This window comes from Clupea harengus, chromosome 20 (assembly GCF_900700415.2).
Source record: "Clupea harengus chromosome 20, Ch_v2.0.2, whole genome shotgun sequence".
NCBI lineage: Eukaryota > Metazoa > Chordata > Actinopteri > Clupeiformes > Clupeidae > Clupea > Clupea harengus.
The window spans coordinates 21,394,229-21,421,536 of NC_045171.1; the positions used below are offsets into that span (position 1 = coordinate 21,394,229).

The 27,308-nt window shown below is 41.3% G+C and overlaps 1 protein-coding gene and 1 long non-coding RNA gene across 2 annotated transcripts; both read left to right on the plus strand.

The window, feature by feature from the left end:
- Nucleotides 1-13,449: 13,449 nt before the first annotated feature.
- LOC116225286 lies at nucleotides 13,450-15,480 on the plus strand. Its single transcript, XR_004166030.2, has 3 exons — nucleotides 13,450-13,508; nucleotides 14,750-14,797; nucleotides 15,323-15,480. It is a non-coding gene; the product is annotated as an uncharacterized LOC116225286 (long non-coding RNA).
- A 1,332-nt stretch (nucleotides 15,481-16,812) lies between these two features.
- Nucleotides 16,813-25,086, plus strand: LOC116225157 (GTPase IMAP family member 4-like). Its single transcript, XM_031586989.1, has 3 exons — nucleotides 16,813-16,885; nucleotides 19,335-19,418; nucleotides 24,467-25,086. The coding sequence occupies exons 1-3, from the start codon at nucleotides 16,813-16,815 to the stop codon at nucleotides 25,084-25,086; spliced, it is 777 nt and encodes a 258-aa protein (XP_031442849.1).
- Nucleotides 25,087-27,308: the final 2,222 nt, after the last annotated feature.

Sequence of the window (27,308 nt, forward strand, 5' to 3'; positions counted from 1 at the left end):
TGGGCTGGAGGCCAGACGACCCACATTGGCCTTCAATCCAAGATGGAGTCCTCCTCATTCAACATCAGAACAGCTGTTGCTGTCCTCCATAGGGTAGTCTCTTCCTTTGCCTGTAGAGCACCATCTCTGGTCCTATGCATATGCAAAACATGGGGCAAAGAGACATTACGCAATAACACAAACTGCCATCACACACACACACTCAGATGCCTTTAGCTCATGCTAATCGCCCTCACACACACTGTTGGTGAGACTCTCATGCTGGCCTGCTGTTCAGGTGTGTGTGTGGCTGCTGGAATACACTGACATAAACAGCATGTGTGTGTGTGTGTGTGTGTGTGTGTGTGTGTGTGTATGTGTGTGGAGGAGATATTTCACAGAACAGCAGCACAAAGGACTGAACAGCATCTACTGCAGGCATTTCTCGTCCTTCACAACCACCCTCTCTCTTTCTCTCTCTCTCTCTTTCTTTCACTGTGTCTGTCTGTCTTTTTCACATAATTACTGAAGCTACAGCTGCCAGCCCTGTTGTCTCCACCTCTCTGTCCTCCTCTCCTGTGTGTGTGTGTGTGTGTGTGTGTGTAAGAACTTGACAGGTTGGGTTTCTCACCACCTTTGCCAACCTGCTTCATGAGATTCCACACGAGGTGAGCAAACAGACAAACAAACAAACAAACAAACAAACAATGTCCAACCTCTTGCTCTCTCTCTCTATCTCTCTCTCTCCCCCCCTACCTCTCTCCCTCTCTGCGCTCATGGACTGAATGACTGAGTGGAGCCGGAAGTGTTGTGAGTGAGTGTGGAGCGTGGCCGCTGTGCCACTAACAATTGTGCTCTTTGCTCCATCTTTTTTCTATTTCTATGCTTATTCGTTTTCTGTGTTTTAGTTTTCTTGTGTGCTTTAATTTCTAGTACATAGAGTAGGGTAAGATCATATATTGCCTACCTGGGAGTGCCCATGGATGGATGGATGGATGGATGGATGGATGGATGGATGGATGACTTAAGTTTTCTTACACGGCGTCATGCTGTTAAAGTAGCATCAACTGCCAGCGTTGGGGACTGTAGTCTTGCAATTGGGGAGATAATTGGCCATGTGGCACGAATGAACAATGCCACTGTTATTTTTCTGAGATCGGTGGAAATGGCAAATTCTGTGGTTGAAATGAATGGCGACCATAAACCCATCCTGCCCTTGTCAACACCTTCAAAAAAGTTACCCTAATGTGCAACCCTTCATCAATGATTAGGTTTTGGTTGAGACCCCTTTCTTGGAATGGTAAATTAGTTTCGCCAATGAATCACCGCTTTTGAAGCATATAGTGTCTTTCGGACCTTCTGTCTTCATGATACTAAAAATTATTAATTAGATCTGACCTTAAAGTTGATAACTTCAACAATGTAATCTATGTTATGACAAACATGATTAAATGTTTTGGCTGTGGACAAATGGGATATGTCTAAAGAGCATGTCCTAAAACACGAAAAGACCCTGATAGTTTAGGTGCAACAGAGAAGAAGGGATTATGCTAAATCTGGTGTAGCCACGAAGGGTGAGAAAGTAGAAACAAGTCATGCCCAGACCACAGCAGTGGAAGATGATGTGCCGAAGGACAAAAGTGTTAATGACGATCAAGACACTGTGGAAGAGTCAGTGGGTGATGAGACATCTGGTGCTGATGAGACAGATGAGTGCATGCAAAACACCCCAAACAGCACTAACTCAATAGCTGATATTGAAAATGTTTTGGTCAATGTTGATGAAGAGAGAAGTTTTTTTTAATGGTAACTGAGGAGACTCTCTTCAAAGTACCGCAAAAGAAGGAGATCTCTTGCTAAGGATATTGTCACAAACTGGAAACTTGAAACAAAGAAATAGGATGCAAACGCTCAAGGCGTGTTTTACCGAGATAAATCAAAGTGCCACGATGGGCAAACAAGGCCGCGATCACAGGACTGGAGAACAGCACTTCTTGCTGATCACAAACAATTACACACAAAGACAAAGGAAAAAACCCAAGGCTTACATAGGAGTTCAGTGAATACATTGGCTACAGGTGAGAACTAAACTTAATTAACACACAGGCTACAGGTGAGAACTAAACTCAATTAACACACAGGCTACAGGTGAGAACTAAACTCAATTAACACATTGACTACAGGTGAGAACCAAACATGGAGGGAAAACTAAGTGAGGGAAATACTAAAACACAGGAGAGGATGAACGGACTGGAGTAGCATATGGAGCAAGAGCAGGAACAGGAACAGAGAAGTGAGCAGCAGAGGTTGTGACAGATATTAAGTCCTTTCTCACAAAAACCAAACATACTCATCATGTTCTTATTGATGATCATTTTCCCGATGTTGAAAAAGATTGATATTTTTTTTGCAACAAACAAATACTGACATTATGAAGTCTGCTGATTGTACAAGAGAATTTAACAGAATCCATTCTGTATGATCAGCAGACTTCATAATATCAGTATTTGTTTCTTCTAATACAGAGACTAATGGTGGGGTTGCCATACTTTTTTGTGAGGATGAGTCGAGGAGGTTTTATTAGGTAGACATTTAAAAGTCAAAGCACAGTTTTGTTTTTAGAAGTTTTAAAGTAATGTAAAACAGATATTTTTGTAATAAAATTCAACAATGATCTGCCTCTCTCTCTGTCTGTCTGTCTTTCTCTCTGTGCCTCCCCCTCTCTCTCTCTCTTCCTCCCTGTCTGTCTGTCTCTCTGTGCCTCTCCCTCTCTCTCCCTCCCTGTCTGTCTGTCTCTCGGTGTCTGTCTCTCTGTGTCTGTTTCTCTGTGTCTCCCTCTCTCTGCCCTTCTCACTGTTTGCTCTTCCCCCATGCTCTCTTGCTTCCTCTTTCAGAAGTTGTGCCTTCACCTGTGTGTGTGTGTGTGTGTGTGTGTGTGTGTGTGTGTGTGTGTGTGTGTGTGTGTGTGTGAGAGAGAGAGAGAGAGCAATGCTATTGAGATGTTAAGTGAGATGTAAACTCTTGTTGCTAGTTTTGGTAAATATGACTGATGAGACATGTTGATCAGTTGTCTGCTCTGAATTCATGATTGCATTTTTTTCTTCTGTGTCTACGTGTGTGGGTGTGCATGGTTAGCACTGGAGAGTGACTCTGAAGCTCATCTAAAGCCCTTTAACCGTATTGGATTTATTCAAGGGAACTGGCTGCGAGTCAGACAGACCTGCACCCGCACTCCCCAGGTGGTAACCACAGAAGGGGTTATAGGAAAAACCAGAGTATTTATATATATATATATATATATATATATATATATATATATATATATATATATATATATTGCCACTACACTTATCACCATATCCATTAAGTACATATACATGTATTGGCAGTCAAACTCTACCCACTCACTTTGTCTCTTGAAATTCTCAGTTGATGTGTATTTTGGTAGGTAGCGAAAGTGTCAATCTTGTCAAATGAATGCAATTAAAATGCAAACATCCAGCAATGATGCTTCTAAAGACTGGTCTCAGGCGGTCATTACGGTTCAAAAGGCTTGTTGGCTAAACAATCCAGAACAACTTCACTCAGAAACAGAACTCAGCATGTTACAATGGAAAGTTTTAGTTGACAGTTGTGAACTACTGTCAAAGGTAACATGATGTCATTTCTTTTTCAGCAAGACAACGTCAACATCGTCAGAACTTCATAGTTGTGTTGGGCAGACAGTGGAGAGATGGACGTTCGGACCCAAAACCACCTCAGTGCCTGAAAGAGCAGATCAACAACACTTTAATCATCAGCACCCCAGACGTTTTAAAACTGAAAGGCGAACACATGTTAGACCTCATGGCCCTCACCAACCCTGGCCCTCACCTCTTCCTGGTGGTGCTGGAGGAGGGCAAGCAGCCAGAGGAAGAATTGAGAAAGTAGAACGAGGTTTTTGGAGAGGACATCTCTCACAACATGATATACATCACAGATGGACCTTAAGATGATAATAGACTTTCTGGTAAATGCAAAGAACACATAATAGAAGGCTGTGAACATATCATCAACAAAGACAATCATACTACATACAGTTTTGGAAAATTTCTAAACAGGAGGAGGAAGCAGATTGAAAACAAAATGTAAGACCAAAATATTAATTTAAGCACATAATCAAAATTGCCAGTGTTCCCATTTCCATACCGGTGATATTAAATTAAATCAACTATATTTCTATGGCAGCAGAGATGGAAACAGACCAAACCAGTAGTCCTCAGGTTTCTCCCAGTCCTGTTCCAGGTATGTCTTACTGTGGTTTCTTCCAGTCAGAAGTTTTATTTTACTGTCATTATTGTAGATAACGACATTCTGACTGTCAGACTCTGTCAGTGTAAGAAACATTATTATTAGCCTAGAATTATTGCATTGTCTTTGGTTTAGAATTCAAATATTATGGATTGTCAGACATTGTCATGACATGTGGACAGGATAGTTTTTTATTTGCTATACAGAAGGCCTATGTTCATCATTAATAATTTACTGATCAAGAGAAAATGTATTTCAAAACAGGAAACATTACATGCAAGGTTATTCCCAATGCGAGGTAGGCTTAGCCTAACATGGCATTCGAACAGGTCATCATGCTTTGAAAAAAGATTTTTCCCCACATTTGAATGAATGATAAAAATTGACCGCCTTAGAATGGGTCTTAAAGGACAAAACTTTACAGAGAGCAGAGAGTTTTTCACAGTGATGTTCCTCTGCACAGGTGGCCCACGGAAGAGGCCACAGCTGACCCAGGTGCTTCTTGGGGAATCGGGCTCTGGGAAGAGGAAGCAGATTGAATGCGAAATGTAAGACCAAAACATTCATTTTTGCGGATAATTAAAATAGCCAGTGTTTCCATTTCCATATCCGTGATATTAAATTAAATAAAGTATATTTCTAGGCCAGCAGAGATGGAAACAGACCAATCCAGTAGTCCTCAGGATGTTCCAAGTCCTGTTCCAGGTATGTCTTACTGTGGTTTTATTTTACTGTCATTATTGTAGATGACATTCTGACTGTCAGACATTATCAGTGTTAGAAACATTATTATTAACCTAGAATTATACCATTGTCTTTGGTTTAGAAGAAAAATATTATGGATTAATGAATATGATTTCAGCCCTCTGTCAGTACTGACCAGAGGCTCAGGCTTTGAAAGATAAAATGTCCTACAAATAGTGCAAATCTCTGAAGAATGGGTTACAGCTGACACTTTTGCCAAATGTCAAGTTTGAAAGAATTAGAAAAAAAATCCATAAATCACCAAATGAATTCAAATGCAACCTTAGCCACACACACATAGAGACAAATGGCTGAAATGTTATACATTTAGAAAGTTACAAATTCTTCGTTGTTCTCTGATCTTGTACACTCGACAGCAGTAAAAAGTGCTAGGACAACGATCTCGTAAAGTTAGGGCACATTAGCGATGTACAGGATAGTTTATGTTCGTCATGAACAATTTACTGATCAAGAGAACATTTATTTCAAAATAGGAAACGTTTGACATAAGGTTATTCATAAAGCGAGGTAGGCTTAGCCGAACATGTCATTCAAACAGGTCATAATACTAAGTAATTTTTCCCCACATTTGAATGAATGACTGAATTTCAAATAAAAAGCGACAGTCTTAGAATGGGTCTTTAAGGACAAAACTTTACAGAGAGCAGAGAGGTTTTCACAGTGATGTTCCTCTGTGCAGGTGGCCAACTGAAGAGCCAACAGCTGACCCTGGTGCTTCTCGGTGAGCCGGGCTCTGGGAAGAGTGCCAGTGGGAACACCATCAGAGCCCAGCTCCATGCCTGTCACCACTGAGTGTGAGACGCAGACAAGGTCTATCTGTGGTACAGAGGTGACAGTCATCGACACTCCAGACTTCTTTGATGACACTCTTAAGGAGAAAAGCACAAAGCACATTCTGAGATGCAGAGAGCTGTGTGAGGGTGGTCTGTCTGTGTGTGAACTTGCTGGTCATTCAGATTGGTCGCTTCACTGAGGGAGAGAGAGGCATTTTAGAGAGGTTAGAGAAAGCACTGGAGACCACAGTAAGGGACAGAGCCATCTTCCTCTTCACACGTGGGGATGATCGGAAAGAGGGTAGTATTGACAGTTATCTCAAGAACACAAATGCTGACCTTCAGGAGCTCACTAATCATTGTGGTAACAGATATCAGCTGATGAACAATAAATCAGCTGCTGCTGTGCAGGTCAAAGAGCTGAGAGAGAAGATAGCTAAACGGATACTGGACCTTGATAAGGCCACAGTCTTCGATGATAGGAGAACTCCTAATAGTTGCACCATCGCTTAATAAATGTTAAATGTAGTCAGGAATCATATATTGCATTTTTCCAATATGTTAGGGATTGTGAATTTTACTAACAAAACTCTAAGTATGTTAAGCAGGGTGTCTGGCATTAGGGCTAGATTAATGTTTTAACAACAAAATGATATGCACAAAAACATGCTTAAATATGATTATGATTAAATGTATTTAACTTGGCTTATTAGCAAACTTGTTTGTATTGTACAGTACACTAAGAGTGACAGCTGGCCAAAGTTGCAAACAACTGATGAATAAAGGGCGTTCTACTCACTTGCAGTAGCACCCTAAATATGTGGAAAATGGTATAGATATTATTATCATTACAACCTGTAGATATTACTACACCTTCTTTATGAGAACGGTTCAAAACTAATGCAATACATGGTAAAAAAAAAAAAAAAGAAAAAGGATCGGAAAACGAATTATTCCTTTCCTAGAAGGGCCGCAAAAGCCAAATACCATATCGCAACGTTAGCAAAAGTGAATCTAATTTCGTCGAGCTAACCCTTTACAGTGCCGCCGCTCCCATAACGAGAACTACGCGCTGTGCGTAGGGCACCAAGTCCTGAGGGGGCACCAAAAAATAGGCAACAAAAAAATCATCATAGTTATAATAATTATAATGCCGATATTATTTCAGTAGTTCAGTATTATTTTAGGCAGGTATATCACAAAACAGGCAGAACAAGATATATTTAATTGCTCAAAAAAAGTTACGATGGTCCCCCCCCCCCAAAAAAATGTAAACACACACTCAACTTCCCAAGCTCGCCGTGGGTGCCCTTTCCTATCTCAGTGGCCTGACGAATTTTGACAGTAGGCTAACTTTTCGAAAATAGCCTCAAAAAGACAACAGGAGTCAGGGGCACAAAAAAAGAAAGAGAAAGAAACTGCGAGATGATCTTGTGCATCACTTTCAGGTAAGTCCATGTTTAATCATTGTTAAATACGGGAAATGTGCTGCTAATTTAATGGTTAGTCTATGCATACACCCATTATAATTGTAGAAGTTAAATCGAGGAGACTATAACATTAGCTAGATAACTAGCTATCATTTCCTGCAAACGGAAATCTTCCATTTAAATAGTTTAAGGTTATTAAAAGTTTCCTTAGCTAGCTAGCTAGCACGTTTGCATTTTGCACATCCCAATACTTGTGTGTATGTATGTTTTGGCTGTTCTGTGTACTGTGTTTACAAAGTAGATTTTCCTTTTTCGTGTTAATGTTAAACTGGCAGAAACAAACGGTTTTTTTTTCTCGGGGGGGGGGGGGGGGGGGGGGGGGCATCATAAAGGAGTTATGCTTAGGGCATTAAAATGGCTAGCAGCGGCACTGAGGATAGCAAAACAGATTGATAAGCATAGAATGAGAACGGCAGAAACGCAGGCAGGACGTCAGACGACGAAACAGATCACAGTGACACAGGCTGTTTTTTTTCCGTTTTATGTGAAGGCTGAGATATTCATAACATTTTATTCAGTCTTAATTGTGGTCCTTTTGTAATACCAACAGGTGCACTTCGTTGTGGATAAGTAAATCCTATGTACTGTTCCCGCTACGTGTTTAGCATAACATGGCATAACTAGCTATGTTTCTAGATAACTGTCTAACAGCTGTTGCCATTCCCACGAGATGAACATTTGAATGATGTCAAAGTGAAATCCTATACTATACTGTGTTCGTTTCCATAACAACAATACAAGCAATATACGTACATTTTCTGACCTAAATAAGCAGAGGGCAGAACAGCCTGTTTTGCTACATTTTTGTAGTTCTGGTAATCTTTTGTTTGGCATGTTGGTAAGGTTATTTAGAGGACCATTTCTCAATGGTTTTGTTCTTTAAAGAATGTTTGTTTATTAATTATTTATTTTTCAACAAATAACTCAATTATAATTACAAAGAGGGAAATTCGCAACTTTTATCGCAACTTTCACTTTCAATTTCATCGCAACAAACACCTAAAAAACACAGCAACTTTCACCGCAAAATCATTAATTTCAGGCCGCAACTATCACAAAAAAGGCCCACGAAATCCTGGGGGGACTGGGCTATGGTAAGATGCTATGCAGTGTACAGCCAGTGATTTTATCCATTTTTTTTTTGTGGGGGGGGGGGTATATTTCAGCCTTCTTGAATATCTCTCTCTCTCTGTCCTCCAGGAGGCGAAGGATGACTATGATGGCTTTGTCATCCTCCATGGGACCGATACAATGGCCTACACATCCTCTGCTCTGTCCTTCATCCTGTGGGACCTGAAGAAGCCGGTCATCCTGACAGAATCCCAGGTGAGACCGCCATACCCAGTCTGGTACAACACTGTAATGAACAAGCACTACCTGAGCTGGGATGGCCCACAGAGCCAGAGCGTCTCCCTATTTCTGTGGTGTGAGGAGTGTGATATACAAGTATACCCCTTAGACAGGACACCAGTCTATCAGAGGACCGTCACCCACAGCGCTGAGCACTAGGCACTAGGCAATCATTTTTAAAGTCTTCAGTTTGACTCCACTAGGAACTGACCCAACAACCTTCCAGCATCAGTGCATCTGCCCCGGCTACAAGACCCATGAAAGCGTTTAGCTGGCCATTTAAGGTCTTCTGAGTTTATAGTTTACACCTATAGAATATTACAGGATGTAATTAAATGTTGCTGTTGCTGTTGTTCCTTATGTATCATTGCTCTGCCCTCCTACATCCTGTTCGTTTGTCTGTCGTTCTGTCCATGCAGACGCCGTTATTTCACCCACGCAGCAATGCTGAAGACAACTTCATCTGAGCTTTACTGATGGCCAGCTGCTACTCAAAAAATCTATTTCTGCAACAGGTCAGCAGAGGGCGCTCCAACAGGACTTTTCCCTCTACCTCCTATCTAAGATGCATCTGTCGGTAGGAAAACTGTATGATCAGGGAAAGTGTATTAAAACCGGATGTCGTCACTTTAAGCCGGTCTCTGGTTGGATAAAGCTTTTCAGCAGAAATGGACAAGGACCTTTACTTTTTAGTTGAGAAGTTGTGTTGATCGCCTGGCATGCAAACGATCGGTTTTCTTTAAATTATTATTATTTTTGTGAAGTTATACGGCTTATGTGAATAAAGCTATCTACACAACTTTTCATATGTCTACATTGACTCGTTTAGTTGTTCATGTGGTACACGTAGGTCTTAACTGAAGCTAACGCTTAGACCAACAATCCATTGGAACACATAGTAGCTAGCTAGCCTCGCTGCTAATAAGTTTAACGTTAGCATGCTGATATGAATAGACCCATTATAGTCAGGTGGCTTAATGCTCAATTGACTTGTTAACCGAACTTTTACGAAGTCATACAACTAAACACACAAGTGACTTGTTAACCTATGTCTACATTGACTCGGTTAGTTGTCCATGTGGTACACGAATGTTGCAGAGTATTGTCCTATTGTAGGACTTAACTGAAGCTAACGCTTAGACCAACAATCCATTGGAACACATAGTAGCTAGCTAGCCTCGCTGCTAATAAGTCTAACGTTAGCATGCTAATATGAATAGACCCATTATAGTCAGGTGGCTTAATGCTCAATTGACTTGTTAACCGAACTTTTACGAAGTCATACAACTAAACACACAAGTGACTTGTTAACCGAACTTTTACGAAGCTATATGACCAAACACAAAGCACTGTTAATTCCGCTATAGCTAGCCAGGTCAATTAGCTCGCCTGAGATACTGCAATTTAAGCTAACCAATTACCTCATTTCCCCCAAAACCCATCGATTACATGTGTTTGTGATGTGTAACATATATCCTTAATCAGTCATTCAAGTTATTAACTTTTATTTACCGCTAGCGATTACACGACACAAGGGTAATTCAATCGCTATTAATGTTGAACTTGAACTTCAACAACGTCACACAATATTAAAAGTCAGGCATCGGCATGGTTCCTACAGAATAAATCAAAGGTCCTTGTCCATTTCTGCTGAAAAGCTTTATCCAACCAGAGACCGGCTTAAAGTGACGACATCCGGTTTTAATACACTTTCCCTGATCATACAGTTTTCCTACCGACATCATCACTGCCATGTCTCCCTCTCCTTTCTCTCTCATCACTCCCTCCTGTTTTCTGACACTCTCCACTTGAGTTTTGTTGCCATTTTGTTTTATTTTTGTCATTCATGCTGCTGAAAAACGCACTGCAGGATTAAAGGGCAGTGTCTTACTGGAATAATTTACCGCAGGATGAAAAGGCAGTGTATTAGCTGAATAATTTACTGCAGGATGAAAGAGCAGTGTCCTGCCTTTGATTCAAATTCTAGATCTGAGCGCAGTCATGTTCCCTTCTCATGTCATGTCTATGAAGTGCTGTTCTGGTAACTTCTCCAAACTGCTACCCTGACCTCTTTGTTTCTTTATGCCTGGACAGGTGATGATCTATGATGACACCAAGCTGTATCAAGGCAACAGGGTGTGCAAGTACGACTGTGACTCCTTCAGTGTGTACGACAGCCCCAACGCTGAACCTCTGGCCAGGCTGGAGACTCGGATCAAGGGTAAGTTTCTGCCAGGTAGTGTACGAACAATAAAGATTAACCCTGAGTTGAATCTGTAATGCTTTACTTGAAAAGCAGAGCGAGTGAGTTTCAGATTGATTTAACATTGATTCACTGTGTAGCTATCGTTGTATTGTTTTCAGGAATTACTAAATAACACTGTTATAAATAATGTCATTTCTCACTTCTCTGTCCTGAAGTGCGAGAATGCAAGCCCATTTCGGAGCCCAAAGAGCTCAGAGTCAGAGCCTCCATATCTGGATTCCCCGATGTAAGGTTGCTGAAGGTCTTCCCAGGGATTAAGGCTGAATATGTAAGTGTACCTGGATTCTGCATGGGAAGTGACATGAACTTGTAGGGGGAGAGTGGAGTATGTTGAGCCAGTGGGTAAGATGAACCACCTCTTGTTTCGAGGAAATTAACCACAAATTTGGTCAATTAACCACAGATGTGGGAAGAGATCATTTCACTCTCACCATGAAGTTTTCAAGCACATAAAATAAGTAATAAGTACGCCTACATTAATCAAACATTTTTGCTGTCCAGAGTGAATTTTTGATGTTGTGATGCCTGTGTAGATGTAAAAGTAGATACGTCTGAGAATATATTACAAATGTGTTTATGCATCATAAAACTCAGAGCTCAAATCATGCCACACAAAACAAACACAGCTGCAAATCCACTCAGGGCTAAATTGCAGAAGGTAATATCTTAAGGTAACTATGTTAATTACGTTTAAGAGATACTTAAAAAATAACGCTGGTTAACCTTACCGGTGTTGCAGGTAAACTATCATTAACTGTTACCTTTGTACCAGGTTAACTCTTGCTTACTCTTACCTGAATTCCAGGTGAGGTCTCCCTAACTCTTTCCTCTGTTCCAGGTCACATCTATTCTGAATGGAGCAGATGGTCTCATCCTTGAAACCTTTGGTTCAGGCAATGCGCCGGATGACCCCCATCTGATCGCTGCCCTGAAGGATGCCGATGAGAGGGGTGTGGTCATTCTGAACTGTACCCAGGTCTACAAGGGCACTGTGCTGCCCATCTATGATGTTTCCTCTGTGAAGTTCCCAGTGCACATGCTCATAAGCTGCTCCCCTTCTCTCTCTGTCCCTCACCTTCACTCTCCATCTCTTTCCAAGAGCAGCAGTGAGCACGTCAGATTACCTGGCTTTATCTAGTACTTAACTTGCACTTACAGCAGTTACATTTCTCCACTTTTTCTCTATTCTTAAGTAAAATAGTATTTATTGATACACTAGGTCTCTATTGCTCGTAGCTTGATTGTTCTCTCCCTTGTACGCATGGACGGATTAAGAAACCACGGGCCCCTGGGCCTGGACATGCTGAAGGCCCCCCCCGCGAAAAAAAAAATTGTGCGCCCGCAAAACAGGCACGCACACACAAACACAACCAATGTGTTGGATTTTACGGTCGAAATTAGATACTTTGGCTAATGTATTGGGAAAGTAAACAGGTCAAAGTTTAACATCCACCTTCGGTGAGGTGTGCACTGCCCCGCTATTGTTTCTGACATTACATGTGACAGGGCAACAGCCGAGTGATTCTTTTCCAAATTGAAACTGATTAAGACCTACCTGAGGGGCAGCATGGGGCAGGAGAGGCTGAATGGGCTGGCTATCCTGTCCATTGAAAAATCAAATAATGCATCACCACTTTTATGTTTGAAAGGCGTAGTTCGGCAGGTGTAGCCTACTGTGCCTGCTTGTAGGTCTTGACTTTCAGATTCTGCGCCTAAACTAGCTATATCGTATCGTCTCATCACATGATCAAATAGAGACTTGACATTGGACAACAAGATACATATGACCCAGCAATCATCATTGCATATCTGTATATGACAAAAATATCAAAGAAAATAAGAAATGATTCATTTAATTGAATCGGTTTTTTAATAGCCTAGTTTCTATAGTGCATGTACGATAAGCATATATTTTTGATATAGATTGCTACTGACGATTTCCCCCTAAAAATGATGAAAACCATGACAGAGACAGGTTTGCCATTTTGAGGGGATATATAACATAAGGTATCTTTAACAGTCCCAAAAAGGTCATGCGTGATCACTGTCGCGTTGATCTGGCTTTTTCTAACACAGCACAGGTACACTCGATTAAAGCCATTAGCAAATGAATAAAATACACCTTTTTCAACCACAAATAAGAGATACATAACAGCGACTTCACGCAGAGGCTCTGGCCTAGGGGCCCCCTGAGCTCATGGGCCCCTGGGCCTGGGCCCGGTAGGCCCGTTCGTTAATCCATCCCTGCTTGTACGTCGCTTTGGATAAAAGCGTCTGCTAAATGACCAAATGTAAATGTAGATCACACTGCAGAGTGCACAGTGTCTCTGTCCCTCACCTTCACTCCTCATCTCTTTCCAAGAGCAGCAGTGGGCACATCAGATTACCTGGCGTTATCTGGCAGAGATCCCACTGCAGAGTGCAGGTGAAGTCTGTCTCCCCTCTCTGTACTGACTCCTTTCCTTCCCTCTCTTTCCCCGTGTCTCAGGAACTGAGGGAGGCAGTTGTGTCTGGGTATGACATCACCCCTGACCACCCCTGGCCAAAATGGTCTGGACCCTGAGAACTTTCCCCGACCAAAAGACAAGGAAGGCGGTTGGTGACTTTTGTCCTCCTTGTTGGAATGTTCTATTGTGTTCTATATGAACTATTAAAGGTAGGGTAGCGATCTTGGAGAAACCAGCGAGGGTAAGCTAGATTTAACAGTATTCAACCAAAAAAATCCCTTCTCCAAAGCCACTCCTCCAAAACACATGGACGTACAGTGTCAACTTTGTACGTCGCTTTGGATAAAAGCGTCTGGTAAATGACTAAATGTATGTATATAAATGTATGTAACTGGAGCACTACTAGAGTGCTCCTAGACTAGAGCGTTGAGGAGAGGAGAGCAGCAAATTGTCATCCTTGCTACATCAGTAGCTATCCACATTGGCTGTATAGTTCAGGGAAATTACATATCCCCCAAAAACAAATCAGATAATTACCTGACCAACAGACACAGCAACCATGGCTAGTTATGCTAACTGCAACACCACCAACTACAAACCAACAACGGCCTGGCTTCCTGTCCCTATGGTGGGTGCTTTTACTGAACTGGCTTCTAGAACCCTTCGTCCTTATCTCCTTTGCTGCCCACAGGCTTCTGTGGCTGAGTGGTCGGTCTACTGTCAGCTAGACTGAGAGGAGGCAGCATGTTGGGAAGTTTCTTGTCACAGAGTTGGTGTTTCTGAACTATGGAGGCCTTTTGGTTCACAGCCCTTGAAAATTGTGGTTCTCCTCCACCAAGCTGTGGGAATGTGGTGAACCTGGGTTCAATTCCTGTCCATAGTAAGCTTTTGTAAATTGCTTTAGATGGTGCCATGGTGTGGATCTGTACAGAAGTGTGTGTGTGTGTGTGTTTCTGTTCTTTCCCTTTAACTATCTCGCTAGCTTGAGCAATATGTCTGCCTTGTAGGTAGGTAGAAAGGCACATAGGCCATCCGATCATTTAATTTCGGGCTAAATAAATTGATTGGACGAGCATTTTACAGCACTGCAAAGGCCACAGATGATGGTTTCTCTCTGTTTTTATTGCATTTGACTTATTCTGTGCTGTCGATGTAAAGAGAATTTCAAGAAATAGAAGAAAAAACACTTCTAAAAAAATAGCATGTAAGCATGGCATTGAGGGGGACAATGCAAAGGTTTTTCTGTGGCATGGTTAACCCTGGCCATCTGTACAGAGCTCCTTGTGGTCAGACATATAATAGGTGGATATGTGTCATATATGGTTTCGTTGTTGATTTAACATCATTTTGACAATGGTGTCATTTTGATTCTATGTTTTCTCTTCACAGGTGTTGGAAGCCAGTATCTGTGGAGAGACGAGTGCACCTCCAGTCAAAGTGAGTAAAACAGAACATCACAGAACCCCTGTCATCCCCTTTCACTCTTCATTCACCTTACCTGCTGACCTGTACCTTACCTGTATCTTACCTGCTGACCTGTATCTTACCTGTATCTCACCTACTGACCTGTATCTTACCTATTGATCTTTATCTTACCTGTATCTTACCTACTGACCTGTATCTTACCTATTGATCTTTATCTTACCTGTATCTTACCTACTGACCTGTATCTTACCTACTGACCTGTACCTTACCTACTGACCTGTATCTTACCTATTGATCTTTATCTTACCTGTATCTTACCTACTGACCTGTATCTTACCTACTGACCTGTACCTTACCTACTGACCTGTATCTTACCTATTGATCTTTATCTTACCTGTATCTTACCTACTGACCTGTATCTTACCTACTGACCTGTATCTTACCTGCTGACCTGTATCTTACCTATTGTACTGATAGTATCTTTATCTGCCACATATTTATCCGCCCCTTGACTGACATGTTTTCTCTTCCCTTCAGCTGATATTTGAGTAGAATCTGAAGATTGACAACCTGGATCCCACACACATCCTTCCGGCATTTATCTCACTGAGGTCACTCTTTAACCTAGAATGAAATACTCTGATCTTACCTGTATGCAAAATACTGCTTTCTCTCTCTCTCTCTCTCTCTCTCTCTCTCTCTCTCTCTCTCTCTCTCTCTTTCTGTGCAATCACAGACACATCAGCCGTCCTGCTGAAACGCAAAAATAGACAGTGAAAAGATCACAATAATCTTAATAATGATATTGACATCATACCAGCAACATTACATAAACTGACACATTTCACTGCAGTTTTGATATTTTTGTTAGTGCTTGTTAAATATAATATGTTTTTAACCATTTTAGCAATTGAAAAGTGGAGGCTACATGTGTACTATATAATAACCCAACGTAGGCTTTGATTACATTATATTGATAAGTTAGAAGTTTCCCATTGTGCTCTCTCCCTCTCACCCTGATTCTGAACGAGGGTATTAAAAGTCATGTGACTGATTCCTGGTTACAACTGGTCAACTTTCTGGTCTTCACTTTTTACTTTTTTCATCCATCAATGATGGATGATACCAAACTGATTGTGTATTGATGCAGTGTGTGCAGTGTGTATTGAACTCAATGCAGAAAGACAGGGTTGGCAGTAGCAGCGCCGCAGCAGAAACATCAGTGGTGTGAATACACACACGCAACTGAGACGCAGCAGTACCGCAACGCAACAGCCAGGCATACGCAACGCAGACAGTGTGACACAGGCCTTACCTGCTGACTTCAAGTTACACTGAATTTCTGTTATGAAAAGTGAATGATATGAAAGATTAGAAGGACAAACCCAGTGTCACAGACCTCAAGAGACACCAGGATGTAGAATAAGTAATAGTTTATTTGGAAAACCAAAGCCGAGGGAACGGTGAGATAATTGGGAATAAAACAAAATTACTGGATACTAAAACACGAGATCTAAGCACAAATCAGGTAAAGCACAGAAGATAATGTCCACAAAACGTGAAAACGCACAGACACACATACATGCACACACACACACATATCAAGTGAGAATACTCACATACACAGACACACGCACATATCTCACAAAACACTCATTCTCGCTCTCTCTCTCTTGTTCAGAACCATATGATTTTGTCCAGAACTCTCAGAAGCATGTACTTGTATCTAGGCCTTTCAGAACCATATGATTGTGTCCAAACTATTCAGAACCACAGTAGTGTGTCCAGAACCGTCAGAACCGAACAGCAGCTGTATCCCATGCCCCTGACACATCACCTGATGTCATTCCCAGCACTCATAGGTGGGCACTGGCAGCCGTGTGCATCCTAATTCACATTCTGTGTGTTCTTTACTTCATATAATCATTTTGAAATGAGAAATGAAATGTATAACTCCAAGCAGAGCCCTTGTGAACTCTGAGTGGATTTGAAACTAATCGTCCCTGAGCCTGACCCATGAGTCCAGCATGTGTGGGGACACCATCAGGCACCATGGCATGTGTCACTATGGAGAGTGTCACTATGGAGAGTGTCAGCCAGGCGAGTGTCACGAATAGAGAGTCACACCAGTGGAAATCACAAGGAAGCTAATCTAATTTTAGCTAAGCTAAACAAGTCCAGTATGAGCCGTGTGCAGGAAGTGTGAGTGCCAATGGAGATTAGCTGTCATTCTCACTCTGATCCTGAGGTCTGTGGACGTGAGCAAACATGACCACTTCCTGCTGTGTGCCACCAATCTGATGGCCACTAGATGACGGTAGAGAGAGAGAAATGAGATTGCCTGTGAGGCCTGCAGTTCAAAATGCTAGATAGAATACATACCAGTTCCAAAAGTTTCTATGTTTTGCGTATAGAGCACTTTAAACATCATGGACATAGGGTAATTTCTATGTGTTTCTCTATAGAGCACTTTAAGCATCATGGACATAGGGTCATTTCTATGTGTTTCTCTATAGAGCACTTTGGAATACTGGGTAGGCAAATGCTGTAAAAAGACTTTGATGTTCGGCTTGAAATGATAAGTCTCATACCTATGCTGCAGTAATGAAGACCTAGTTATGATCAGTCATGCTGCATCAGATCTGTTCGTCTGGTAGCAGACTAGCCGGCTGAAAAAAAAGTTTTAAAAAAAGAATTAAAAAGTTAAACGTAAACTAAACTAACTAACTAAACCAGCTAACATACAGCACAGAAATGTCAATATGTTTCAGCTGTTGGGAGTAAAGTGTTCTTTGTGTACCATTACGCTTACATGCACATTCTAAGGCATCGCTTTGGACACACTGGACACTTTTTAAAGTTTTTTGAGATTGCTTTACACACATTTTCTGAAATTAGGTCATTTTTTTCCAAAACCCCTTGCTCTTTTACGCCTATAACCTGTCCCCAAACTTATCCAAGAAAAGCAAAACTAAGCCACTATTTCTCATCCGCACCTGCCCTGCCTCATCCGCACCTGTAGGCAGCCTCATCTCCAGCCAGGGCCGGAGTGGGGCCACTTTTCAGCCCGGGAATTTCAGGCCCAAGACCGGCCCACTTTTTCCATGGTAGTGGAAATTGGATAAATGAAGCAACAGTTCAGCTCTTATTATCCTGTAGTTTTCTCTTTATTAATACCATGGTTCAACAAATAATGTAAAGGTTAAATAATAATCCACTTAAGCTGAGAAGTATAAAAATATTCCACTATTCCACAAGGATAGGTTGATAAATTAACAAAAGCAGAAATTAATAAATAAAGCATTTGAAACGTATCCCACTCTTCAACAAAGAGGCATATCGAACTAATGTTTACAGTTCAACTCACAGTACAGTATACAGTTACATTGCGAATAGCACCAACAGCATCTACAGCATCAGTTACCGCCTAAGCAGTGCACTGGTTTCAGCCACTTTATCTATAACTGTGTCGTTGCTTATAGACATGAGGATTTCCTTCTCTGTGCACATTAACATGAAAGCCTCCAAGTTGTCCTGACTCAATGAGCTTCGTAGCCTATTCTTCACAAATTTTAAGGTTGAGAAGCTTCTCTCACATGCAACCTGTGTGATGGACAAAGTCAACAGAAACTTATATGCTAACCCAATGACATGATAAGCATCTGTGAGGAGGTTGTACTGTGAAAGTATTAAATGGACACAAATGGCACAGTTTTTGCAGGAGGAACAGGTCCTGCTTTCAAGCTCCATCTCTGGTAATATTTTGCTTGCGAATAGGTTGAGAAGGCTACAACGATATTAACCAACGCTACAACGTTAGCCTAATAGTTACGTTGCTAATCATTAGGCCTATGTCTCTCTTTACCAGTTGCCAGGCCCGGGGTGGGTAATCGGGAGAATCGGGAGAGTTCCCGGTGGGCCGCTCCACTTCTGGGCCGGTCGAGAATGACATTTTTTGACATTTGTCACGTTAGTCCATCTTCTCTTAAAGTAGGCTACACACGTTCCGCATTCTGACAGCGCAGCCTCTGCATGGGTTGTACCATGCGAGGAAGTTCTCCCCTCCCAAATAGAGTTGGTTGGGTCCATAGCCCGTCTTTTCCCAAAAAAGTTTTCTCAGATAGGCTACCGACGATAGCCGGGCCGGCCCTACCGCAACGATACGCGTCAGGGTGGATGGATGGGAGGAAGGGGCCAGGAGGGGCTGGAAAAGCCAGGTTGAAAAAAAGAAAGGCATTGGAGGAGGATGCTGCCAAATGTGCCAAGCTTACCGATTTATTTTCAAGAGGACAAACACAAGTGGCAACTGGTAAAGAGAGACATAGGCATAATGATTAGCAACGTAACTATTCGGCTAACGTTGTAGCGTTGGTTAATATCGTTATCAACCTATTCGCAAGCAAAATAATAAATTGAATTAAAATATTAGCCTTTTTATATCACCCAATATATGGCGATCCATAGACTATGCAAATATTGATAACAAAACTCAAACTTGATCTGTGTATGCAGTAAAATGACTCTACAGTAAAATGACTTTTCTTTGTAGCTTCTGAGCAGCAGATAATCCAGTATCCTGCTGAAAATGAGGAGCCCGACATTTGCAATGAGGAGGCCATGACTTTAGGGACAGGTAGAGAGGATAACAGAGTAAACAATATGAATTAAAGTTATTTAATGTAAGAAAGAGCAGTATATGGCAGTACTTGATGAACCAATATGCATTGTTTGCTCAGAAGTGGGTGTAGTAAAGGAGTAAATCACCACAATATAATACCCATGCAGAAAAATGATAATGACCATGACGGCCCGGATGAGGTCTCATTCCAACAAATCTGGCCTACTACCTAATCTGAGTCTGACACCCCTGCTATATGCCCTTCTGCCATTTAATACTCTCACAGTACAACCTCCTCACAGATGCTTATCATATCATTGGGTTAGCATATAAGTTTCTGGTGACTTTGTCCATCACACAGGTTGCATCTGAGAGAAGCTTCTCAACCTTAAAATTTGTGATGAATAGGCTACGAAGCTCATTGAGTCAGGACAACTTGGAGGCTTTCATGTTAATGTGCACAGAGAAGAAAATCCTCATTTCTATAAGCAACGACACAGTTATAGATAAGTGGCTGAAACCAGTGCACTGCTTAGGCGGTTACTGATGCTGTAGATGCTGTTGGTGCTATTCGCAATGTAACTGTATACTGTACTGTGAGTTGAACTGTAAACATTAGTTCAATATGCCTCTTTGTTGAAGAGTGGGATACGTTTCAAATGCTTTATTTAGTTATTTCTGCTTTTGTTAATTTATCAACCTATCCTTGTGGAATAGTGGAATATTTTTTGTTAACTTCTCAGTTTAAGTGGATTATTATTTAACCTTTACATTATTTGTTGAACCATGGTATTAATTTTAAAAAAAACTACAGAATAGTAAGAGCTGAACTGTTGCTTCATTTATCCAATTTCCACTACCATAGAAAAAGTGGGCCGGTCTTGGGCCTGAAATTCCCGGGCTGAAAAGTGGCCCCACTCCGGCCCTGCCAGTTGCCACTTGTGTTTGTCCTCTTGAAAATAAATCGGTAAGCTTGGCACATTTGGCAGCATCCTCCTCCAATGCCTTTCTTTTTTTCAACCTGGCTTTTTCAGCCCCTCTTCCTCCCATCCATCCTCTCTGACGCGTATCGTTGGGGTAGGGCCGGCCAAGCTATCGGTAGTCTGAGAAAACTTTTAGGAAAAGACGGGCTATGGACCCAACCAACTCTATTTGGGAGGGGAGAATTCCCTCGCATGGTACAACCCATGCAGAGGCTGAGGTGTCAGAATGCGGAACGTGTGTAGCCTACTTTAAGAGAAGATGGACTAACGTGACAAATGTCAAAAAATAAAATTCTCGACCGGCCCAGTAGTGAAGCGGCCCACCGGGAACTCTCCCGATTCTCCCGATTACCCACCCCGGGCCTGTCTCCAGCAGTAGGCAGCCTCATCCCCACCTGTAAGCAGCCTCATCCCCACCAGAGATGACCCCTATGAGGGTGGTATAGTCATGCAAACTGCAGCCAAAACTAGTCGTAAGCAAACAGAAAATATTGGAAGACCAAGGGATATTTTGACACTTGTATTTTTCAGCAGGTCCGGGATGATGGTGTTGAATGCGGAGCTAAAACCCACACATAATCAGTCAGCACTAGTTAGCACAAAACCTGTTACTTATCGGTTAGCACTAGTTCGCATAAAGCCTACAATTTCTTCTCTACCTCTTCACAGCGACCGGCATGTACTTGAATCATAACCATTCCACAACCATTAAAGGGACAGAAAGCATATATATCTGACAGTTTGTTGCATTTTTTTTTATAAGCAACTAGTACTGATATCATCTTTAAAATAATGTCCATGGTATATGTGGAGGACAGATAAATACACCCGTCGTTCCTAGGCTTAGGCTATGAACTACGCAGTTCTGTAACCACCTCACCACAGACATTTTATAACAGACATCACCAACTATATCACCAAAAGACACGAGTTGGCATGCTAGCAAGCGTTTTATTAGTGACAGCTGTGCTGTTGCTGGTGTTTGTAAGGTTTTAGCATGATTTTTCAGTGGTTAAAATGACACTTTCGCGTTAACAGCCATAAATCGAAATCGTCACTTAATCATAATTTAAGTAACTGGCACATTTCTGTCTTGCAGTTGATGAAAAATGCACACATGTCCCCTTGTCTTGTCTAATCTAGTCACTCGATTTGCAAAGGACCACCCCGTTTTCATACTATAAATAAGCAAGGTGTAGGTCGTCAAAAGTAAAAGCTGTTGAAGGCTGGCTGCCGTTTCTTCAGCTCCCACTGAAGGAGTAGCGTAAATTGTCTGCTGCGGAGAATGTCACAACGTAAGTGTTGGCATACTTTTTTTTACCCTTTATGATTCATTCATCTGTTAATTATGTGATTTCAGATTCTGTTAGTATTTGCTGTCTGGCCTAGATACAATGGTCATTATTGTAGACTTATACAGGTAATCAAATTGCGGCATGGTAATAGTGTAATCGTTGAAGGAGTTGGAAAAAGATTACCATTGGACATGCACATAAACAAATAACAATGGACCTAATTCCTGAACGAAGTTAAGAAAAAGTAAAGAAGTTAACTGGAGTGCGCCCATGTTCTTAAGGGCTGAATCTGTGAGAAATCAATTCTACAGACATCCTCGGATTTAGATAATTATAATAATAATAAATATGAGAATATTTTTACCATTAACAATTACTTTCCACGTGTATAGTGACGATTCTACGTGGCGTCGTGATGTCCTAAAATAAATAGGATGTTGAATAGCGCAAAGCGGGCACGACAGGGAGACAGAAGCAATGTGGTCAGTGAATGTTAGTTGGTCATCGATAAAGACACCTAGATTTCTTGCTGTTTTGGAAGGAGCAAGAGATAGAGTCAATTTTGATACCGATGTTGCGGTGTATGGCCTGTTTGGCTGGCAAGACCAACGTGTTCCGTTTTAGTCATTATTAAAGCAACATTATGCAACTATTTGTCATTTTCGAGGTATTTATAAAAGGCAATTAGTTTTTGTATTATCCAAATTCTTTTTGATGGCACATGGTCAATGACAGATACAAACATGTGTTGTTCCCAATATGCATTCAGCTGCAAAATGATAAGAAATGCTTTCACAGTGTGGGATATGTGAGGTGGCATGGAATGACCTTTACATTATACTGTGATGTTTTTTTCTCCTTTTGCACTCAAGAGAGCATCATCAAGACATTACCACAGACTCCAGCCATGCTCACAAAAAAACCTTTTCCAAGGCCAAACGTCCGTTACATGCAGGTACATTACATTAAAATCATACTTTACTTATTATATTATCTTGGAAGTACATATAGACTGTATTTATTTAACATATTTGTCATAAAGACAACAAAGTGACACTTAGTCCTATTGCAGCTATTGACTTTGCAGACAAGTGCAATATCTCTCTATATATCTATCCTTCTCTCTATCTATTTATCTCTCTATCTACCTATCTCTCTATCTATTTATCTCTCTATCTATCTCTCTATCCATCTCTATCTATTTATCTCTATATCTATCTATCTATCAATCTGTCTATCTATATATCTAGATCTGTCAGGCTGGAGTCAGGCATTGAACCCGGGCCACTGGATTTCTAAAACAATGTTGAAAACGCTGAGCAAAGGTAGGACCCAAGTGCAGACCTTTAGGGCAGATAGGGTGGATGTAAGCTCCAGAACGAGTGAAAAAAAAAAAAAACATCTAACTGCTAAACAATAAAGAAAGAAACAGGAACATCCACATAAAAAAGAGACAAGCTGTAACTTCAGCATGGTGACTTCAGATACACAGACCACTAAGACTCAGTGATGAGTCTGCCACAGGGCCAGGTATAAATACTAGGGTCATTGGTCATTGGTCACTTATCACTGGGAACAGAAATCACTGATCACTGGGAACAGAAAATGGCGCGAAAAACAAACAGACTAGAAGTAAACACAAAAGGTGTAAGGTCAGAACTAAAGCACACAGAGTTCTTTGGCCTATATATATATATATAGTACTATGCAAAAGTATTAGGCATGTTTGAAGCAATGCTGTACTGTAAAGCAATGATTATTTCAAAATGACATGAATAGTTTTTACTTATCAATTAACAACATACAAAGTGTGGACCCTCCATGTGACAAGCGGAATGGAAGAGGGTTGGCGTGTCAAGCTTAGTTTCTTAGTTCGTTTTCCTTGTGTTGTCATTTGTTCTTCGGTTTTGTGTTTGTTTACCCATGTCTCCTTGTGTCAGACTCCTCATGCCCTGCCCTTGTGTGTCCCCCGCCTTGTTGATTGTGTGCCCCGCCCTGATTGTCCCAGCGGTCCCTCTTTACCCATTGTATTTAGTTTGTGTGTTCTGGTGTCTTGCGTTCTCGTCATTGTTTTTTACCAGTGTTTCTAGTGATCATTGTTATCATTGTATTGTCATGGTTATTACCCCTGTGTTCCTTGCGTTTCTAGCGATAAGCGATTTCTCCATGTTAATTGATTTATTTGTGTTGCCGACCTCTGCCTGTATTACGGATTACCCTCTTACCTCTTCTCTTTGGGATTGTTTGCCTATATATGTTGATTGTCTACCCGTGCACCGTACCCCTTGTCACTAAAATGTATTGTTTTAATTCTATCTTTGTGGCCGAGTTAGTTGTGAATTTAACTGCTCAGTAAACTTGCAAGCTTGTGAATTAAACTAAGTGTCAGGTGTACATCGAATACTCCCAGAACCCAGGCAGCTGTGATAATTGTATTTTTTTTAACACGTGTTAAAAATATTTCAAATTAATTGCAAAAATGTGCATGTTCATTTTGAAAGCACTTAAACATATACACACATACAACACACACAACCACTCAAAAGGTTGGAATCACCCTGTGAGACGAACCATATGCAAGTACAGACAGAACACTAATCATTTTGATGAGGACTGGCAGAGAAAGTGGATTATTAAAACGCGGAAATATACTGCCAACATAAACAGCAATATTCTGACCAATCTTTTCTCATATTTTTTATCTGGAAGATTAGACATTGTGATAGTATTAGATTTGCATTGCTTAGTCAGTGACCTGTGTAAGCCCTCATTTTTATTCTTTCAGGCCACAGGTCCAGCAAACCATCACTGAATATCATTCTTTTGGGAGAGTCGGGCTCTGGGAAGAGTGCCAGTGGGAACACCATCCTGGGATGGAAGGCTTTCACATCAGAGCCCAGCTCCAAGCCTGTCACCACTGAGTGTAAGATGATGAAAAAGCGCATCCGTAGAACACGTGTTAAAATTATCGACACTCCATACTTCTTTGATGACACTCTTAAGGAGAAAAGCACAGACATTCTGAGGTGCAGAGAGCTGTGCAGAGAGGGTAGTCTGTGTGTGTACCTGCTGGTCATTCAGATTGGCCGCTTCACTGAGGGAGAGAGAGACATTTTAGAGAGGTTAGAGAAAGCACTGCAGACCACAGTAAGGGACAGAGCCATCATCCTCTTCACACGTGGGGATGACCTGAAAGAGGGTAGTATTGACAGTTATCTCAAGAACACAAATGCTGACCTTCAGGAGCTCACTAAGCATTGCGGTAACAGATATCAGGTGATGAACAATACTGATCAATCAGCTGCTGCTGGGCAGGCCAAAGAGCTGCTGGAGAAGATAGCTAAACTGATACTGGACCTTGATAAAGCCAGAGTCTTCAATGGTAATAGTTGCATCATTGCTTAAAAAACATGTTAAAGACCGCAATAATAATTGTGCATGTAGTCAGGAATCATATATATAAAAAATGTGTATGTACGATTAAATATATTTTGGTTGGCTTTTTAGCAAACTCGTTTATATTGTACAGTACAGTAAGAGTGACAGCTGGCCAAAGTTGCAAAAAACTGATAAAGGGTGGTGTTTGTTCTAAAGCACGCAGTGTTTACTCTTTCAAATGTAAACATATATTGAATGTTTATATATATGGGGATAATGTTACATCTGTGTAAATTACTTGATAATCAGCAACCGTGCAGTGAGAACCTACATTTGCTAATTTCTTTCACACAACAGGGTGCAATCAAGCATAAATGGGTTCAGCAATTAATGGATGTGGCAATAAAGTATTTTTTTATCAGCCAATCACAATGATTCAACCATACCTCATTGATCTTTGCATGGAGCTCAGTAATTGATCTACAATAGAGCAAACCACACAGTTTACACCAGAGACAACGGAAGTTCTTGTGTGGGAAGTCTGCCCGACATGAAATAATTTAGAAGTTTCACAGAAAAACTACAAAATGTTGTGTATGATGTGTGTCCTTACTGAACAGCGAAGTTCTACATTCTAGCACTTAAAATACAATGTGCAATTCTTCGGTCCACTGTTTCGGAAACCTTTAGAAAAGCGTGTGGTATTGTAATTGTGTATTTATATATTCAGTCTGTTGTGACCAGTTTTTTCAGATTGCTCTCTGAGGTGCACTGTAACACCGTAAACTCTAAAGGCATAAGCCAAACAAATACAGGAGGGCTTTTGAACGTTTGTCAAGAGCAATTCCAGAGGGGGAATACTTTACAAGTAGCACCAAAAGTAGCTGTCATGATAGCTTTAAAACACCTTTCAAGCAGTGCTGGACACCGACTCTTGCCATGGTAATGTAATGATCTGGTGGAGTCAGGTGTATCTTTGGCTTACCTGCCGTTTATTAACCAAAGTCAGAGGCATTCTAATACAGAATGGTAAATGGAGAGGGCATATACACACACACATTTTACAGGCTCAGGGTAGACGAAGACGCTACACCAGTGAAATCATACTACATCATTTATACACACTGACTCCCAATCACCAAACAAAAACACACCAATCACCACCACACCACATTATAACATCAACATTCGCGCATGGAACCCTGGGAGACACCCCATAACAAACACAACAAGGTAGTACACAGTTATTCACACATCATCTGCTACACGTTCCACGCTACACACCTTTCAAGCATTGCTGAACACATACTCTCTCCATTATAGCATTAAACACATACACTCCTAACAAGTGATTCTATTACCACATATTACCACACTATTATCACTAGACTGTAGTAACATTACTGAAATGACATGCTTGTGCTTGCAGTGATATATTGGAGGGGGGGGGGGGGGGGGGGGGGTCACTTCATAGCCCCAAGGATTGGGGGCATCCCAACCCCTGTCCACACCTCTCCCCATACAACCATCCCACCCATAAAAATACAAATGTTTGATTATTCCTCTTTTATCATTACAGTAAATAAGATGCATAAACCTATAAAACCAGCATCAGTAAAATATTGGATATTTCAAGTCCTTCTTTCCAGCATGGTATCTCTTAAGGCTGCAGAGATGTCTGCATTTCAAGTTTTTTTTTTTCTTTTTTTAACATTGTTTTTCTCTGATCATCAGTTGATCTAGACTAGGACTTTCCTGTGATGAGATGCATGACTTGCAGATATACTGGAATGTCCAGAATGTCTTTCAGGGTTGGGTAGGCTAATCAGATGAGAACTCAGACAGGCAAGTGAACTCTGTCCAACTCCTCAATACCAGCATGTCTTTATGCACGAATGCCTCTGAACTGCCTGAACTGCTATTTCCTTGCTGACAACAACTAGTGGCACGCAGTGGCGTCACAGAGACAGGGGGAGGTGTCACACCCCCAGTAAAAATGTTAATCCCCACTTCACCCATGCCCCACACCCTGCTCCCTACAGATAAGTGGGGAAATAAAATAAACAAACTCAGAACTCAAAAAGCAAACATGACCCAACAGCGCAGATTCAGAGAAACACACTCACACTACATGTGTGCAAAACTGGACATGACTAAGCTTTCGATCTTTATTTGTTAATCAATGCGTACAGACTGGGTTTGCTTGGAGGATTTTCTCCTGATATCCTCCCATGAGGTTGTAGGGATGC